General features: G+C 44.6%; 1 protein-coding gene across 1 annotated transcript in view; it reads right to left on the bottom strand.

The window, feature by feature from the left end:
* The window catches only part of PINX1 (PIN2/TERF1 interacting, telomerase inhibitor 1), a 62,706-nt gene that overhangs the window by 56,827 nt on the left and 1,162 nt on the right, over positions 1-4,717 (bottom strand). The window contains exon 2 of the mRNA XM_009319757.1: positions 4,461-4,501. Within this exon, the coding sequence (XP_009318032.1) occupies positions 4,461-4,501 (41 nt within the window). The remainder of the gene's footprint in view (positions 1-4,460; positions 4,502-4,717) is intronic.

Raw genomic sequence — 4,717 nt, 5'->3', positions numbered from 1 at the left:
GCAACACTTCGGATTTGGGCCAGAGGGACAGAGTATTACAGGGATGTTCGATTCATTTTTTGCCCAGTTTTGTTTCATTCTCAAAGAAGAACTAATACTGTCAGAATGCATGATGGTGGCTTTTTTTAACACACTTCCTAAGCTTTGAAGCTCAAAATAGGTGCTGCGTGGCAGCCCCACAAAAATTAATAGTCTGATTTCATAAAACCCCAAACAGTCCATAAAAAAAGATTTGACAGTAGGTTAAATGACTGAGTACTGCGAGAGGAATCCACACAGCACTCGCTTGGCTCACTTCCCTACAGGAAAACAACAACTTATTTCCAACAGGCAACCTTCAAGAGAAGCATCTACTACAAGCCCTGCCTGCGCTGCTAACAAAAGGTGGTGAAGTGCCACTGTGGACTGTGATTTTAAACGCCCAAGCAAATTAGGGTTCCCTGCCGCCCCACTGAGAACAAAAAACTCTGGCACCCTTTGCAAGTGGCTCACTTCACTCATTTATTGCTGTCTTTGGAGCACCAACCTAGGAATTTGGGACAAGCAACATGCTTTGTCAACTTCCTCACCCAAGATGCAAATGATTTCTAAGGACCCAAGTGTCCAGTGGTTTGTGGGGGGAATTAATTAAAAAGCTATCGAGTTGGCAAGAAAAGCTAAGTCCTGTGAAAACAAGGAACGCCTTGGCTGTTACCTTCGTCCGTAGCTGACAGTGAAACAAACAACATCAAGGACAATAAAAAGAAGTGATTTTAATAGAGGTTATGCCCCCGAGCCGAGCAGCAGCCCTCCTTTTCAATAGTATTTCTTAATTCGTCCCTTTGTTTAAAATCTCTCGATTAACATCAACTTTCCCTCACTCAGTCACCAAAAACTAACGGTTCAACGCTTTTTTTTAAATCCAACTATAACAACATTTTAAGTATGCCCATATTCAGTCATGCTTTCTGTAACTAGGTCCCCAGGTGGTGACTTTGCAAATCCCAAGAAATTAAATTCAGTGGAATTCTTACAGTTGTAAAGCCACCGTACGTGTCTAAGGATTTGTCTACACAGTAGAGGTAATCCATGTCAACTGAATGTGTGAATTTAAATTAACTTCCAAACCAAGTTGTTGGATGTAGCTCAACTAATCCACTTTAGAAGTTAATTTCTATTAATTTTCCTGGATATCTCTCTGTAGAGAAGCCCTAAGATGTTTTAATCCCAGGAGGACCTTGGTAACAAAACACAAGGGCACCTAATACAGAGATTTCTCAAGCACGAAATTTTAAGAGACCTTCCCTTTTCCAGCACTTTTAATCCAAGTATTTCAAACCTCATAACTACCGTTATGAGATTAATCCTCACATTTGGGCTCAGTTTTGGGGCCGGTCTTGTTCAATATCTTTATCAATGATCTGGACGAGGGGATCGAGTGCACCCTCAGTCAGTTTGCAGACGACACCAAGTTGGGCGGGAGTGTTGATCTGCTCGAGGGTAGGAAGGCTCTGCAGAGGGACCTGGACAGGCTGGATCGATGGGCCCAGGCCAACTGTATGAGATTCAACAAGGCCAAGTGCCGGGTCCTGCCCTTGGGTCACAACAACCCCATGCAGCGCTACAGGCTTGGGGAAGAGTGGCTGGAAAGCTGCCTGGCGGAAAAGGACCTGGGGGTGCTGGTTGACACCGGCTGAACATGAGCCGGCAGTGTGCCCAGGCGGCCAAGAAGGCCAACGGCATCCTGGCCTGTATCAGAAATAGTGTGGCCAGCAGGAGTAGGGAAGTGATCGTGCCCCTGTACTCGGCCCTGGTGAGGCCGCACCTCGAATCCTGTGTTCAGTTTTGGGCCCCTCACTACAAGAAGGACGTCGAGGTGCTGGAGCATGTCCAGAGAAGGGCAACGAGGCTGGTGAGGGGTCTGGAGAACAAGTCTGATGAGGAGCGGCTGAGGGAACTGGGGTTGTTTAGCCTGGAGAAAAGGAGGCTGAGGGGAGACCTCATTGCTCTCTACAACTACCTGAAAGGAGGTTGTAGCGAGGTGGGTGTTGGTCTCTTCTCCCAAGTAACTGGCGAAAGGACGAGAGGAAACGGCCTCAAGTTGCGCCAGGGGAGGTTTAGATTGGACGTGAGGAAAAATGTCTTTACTGAAAGAGTGGTTAAAGATTGGACCAGGCTGCCCAGGGAAGTGGTTGAGTCACCATCCCTGGAGGTATTTAAAACAAGTGTAGATGAGGCGCTTAGGGACATGGTTTAGTGGGCATGGTGGTGTTGAGTTGACGGTTGGACTCGATGATCTTAGAGGTCTTTTCCAACCTTAATGATTCTATGATTTCTGCCAGGTTAACACACTCTTATTTTCAAATAGGGTAAGCTAGGTGCAGGAAAATACAGAAACTTGCTTACATCTTTAGAGAAGTGTTTAAGAAAGCCAGGAACAACTTCATGCCACATACAGCAACCACAGAATGATCTCTCCTTTCCAAACAACAAAACCCACTGTTTAGTCAACCATTTATCAGAAATGTTTGTTCACCGATGTCTTAAGAGCAAGAAAGCAAAAAAACATACTATCTTCCAGCTAAAAAATTCAGCTCAGAAGTTAACATCAATCTTCTGGGCCGCTCGTAAAATGATGCTAGAGATAGTAATGCAACTCTGGGCGAGCAGCTCCATCCAGTGGAGAAAAGCGTCGTTTCTTTAGATACTGCACTCAGATGCCCTACGATCTGAAAAAGATCAGTTACTAAACCCTTTTACCAAGACTAATTCTGTGCCTGGAACATGTGTTTAACTATAATTTCTGAACGTTCCTGTCAGTTCCCATCCAAACCCCTGCGGCGTGCCCACATATGGTGATAACACGGAAAATGATAAACAGGTTACATTTCTCCAACAAACGGAAAAAAAATATACTGCCCACAGAAGGGATTTTATTTTTAATCCAAGCTATGAAACCCATCATTAACATATACCTTTTTTTCCTGATAAAGTTCACCAAAGTTTATTAAAAGTTAAAAAGAGTTAAAAATAAGTGAAAAATAAAAGCTAACTCTTTGGCCATTTCTGCAATTGATACTTTTTTTTTTTTAAATTCACACTACACAAGCATAGGATGATCAAGTTTTGTCCTTCCTCGGTTTAGTTCACAGCATCACAAAAGTGGGACGGACCTCTCGAGATCACCTACTTCAACCCCCTGCTTAAGCAGGTCATCCAGGACCGTGTCCAGTCTGGTTCTGAACATCTCCACAGACTTATGCTCCACAGCCTCTCTGAACAATTTGTTCCCACGTTTGGCCGCCCTCACAGGCAAAAACCATGGAATTTCTCGCGTTTCAATTTGCACTCGCTGCTTCTTGTCCTGTCACTGGGAACCACTGAGAAGTCATTTTAAGTCCCTGAAACGCATGTGCTTTCACAACTGTAGTAAAACCAACTAACCCCCCCTCAACTATTTTTTTAGGATTAATATTAAGAAGAGCATCAGAACTTGATCCGGAACTGCAAACGAAAATGCATCTGTGTAACATGGCTTCACAATTATAACTGCAGCTGCAGGTGATGAACAAAGGCATACAACTCTGCAAAGGTCGCTCTCAGCAACTAGATTCCTTTTGTAAGGCAACCGATTTCAGAATTCCCTACCTACGGAAGTGAACTTAACACAGCATTACACTGCTGAAACGTGAAGTGTCAAATTAAAATAATTAATAAGTTCTGAAACATGGTACCAACGAAGTTTACTTCTAAAATAATCAGAAAATTACATATGTAAATGCAATTTCGTTTTCCTCAACTGACACCTGTATTTGCCACTAGAAACCCTATTTTCTAATCAGTCATTATACTTAAGTCCATCTTTCCTGCAGTCAAGCAAACAAATTCATTAGACCTTGTGCTTTCATGTTAAGGGTCTCCTGACACCAGTAAGCTTACCGAAACCACCTAAGGACGTTAACAACACTCAGACAGAAATATATTAGTCCTTTTACATAAAAATCTACAGATGAGAAGTTTAGTCTTTCTACTCACACACAGTTTCACATTTACTAGAAAAGGCTATTTTACAGGAATGCATCTTTAACTTGGAAGAGAAAGCAGTAAAAGTTTTTAGTTCCCACTTTGGCCAGCCCCAAAGAGTTCTGTTTCCTGAACTGAAGAGCTTTACCCGAGAAAGAGTTATCAGTCAGCATAGTCACCCAAGGTTTTGATCAATTCTTTTAGACATGGGGAGCCCAAGCCCTTAATCACCTCAGAGGTAAGAGTGAAGCTCAGTTTGATTCCAGTATCAGGAAAAGGTTAAACAAAATTATCAGGCTGCATATAATAAAACCTTCAAAAATTATAGACTCAGCACCACCCTTACACAAAAGGCACAAGGTAACCCCGCCTTAACCCGAGTTCTCCCCGTGAGTTCCGTGGATTTACTTGCCTTTTCCGAAGCACCTGCCTACGAGCCCCTTACATCCCACCCTCACCTTCCCCAACCCGGAGTTTAGCCGATCTCCGGGAGTTCCCTCTGCAGGCGAGAGGACGAGCTAAGCTCAAACACTAACCCCGGCCGCGATCAACAGACAAGCGCCTGCACACACACGGCTCCGCTGAGTCCTGCCTGCCTGCCACACAGCAGCCGGCACCTCGGCACAGCCCCGGCCCCAAGGCTTCAGGGTATCGGCCCTCTACCTCCGCCGCAGAGACGGCACCGGGGCGCTGAAAGGAAACGCCGGCCCTAAAG

This window comes from Pygoscelis adeliae, unplaced genomic scaffold, assembly GCF_000699105.1.
Source record: "Pygoscelis adeliae isolate BGI_AS28 unplaced genomic scaffold, ASM69910v1 Scaffold121, whole genome shotgun sequence".
In the NCBI taxonomy this organism is placed as follows: domain Eukaryota; kingdom Metazoa; phylum Chordata; class Aves; order Sphenisciformes; family Spheniscidae; genus Pygoscelis; species Pygoscelis adeliae.
The sequence above is the reverse complement of the archived record's forward strand: the minus strand, read 5'-3'. Positions and strand labels throughout refer to the sequence as shown.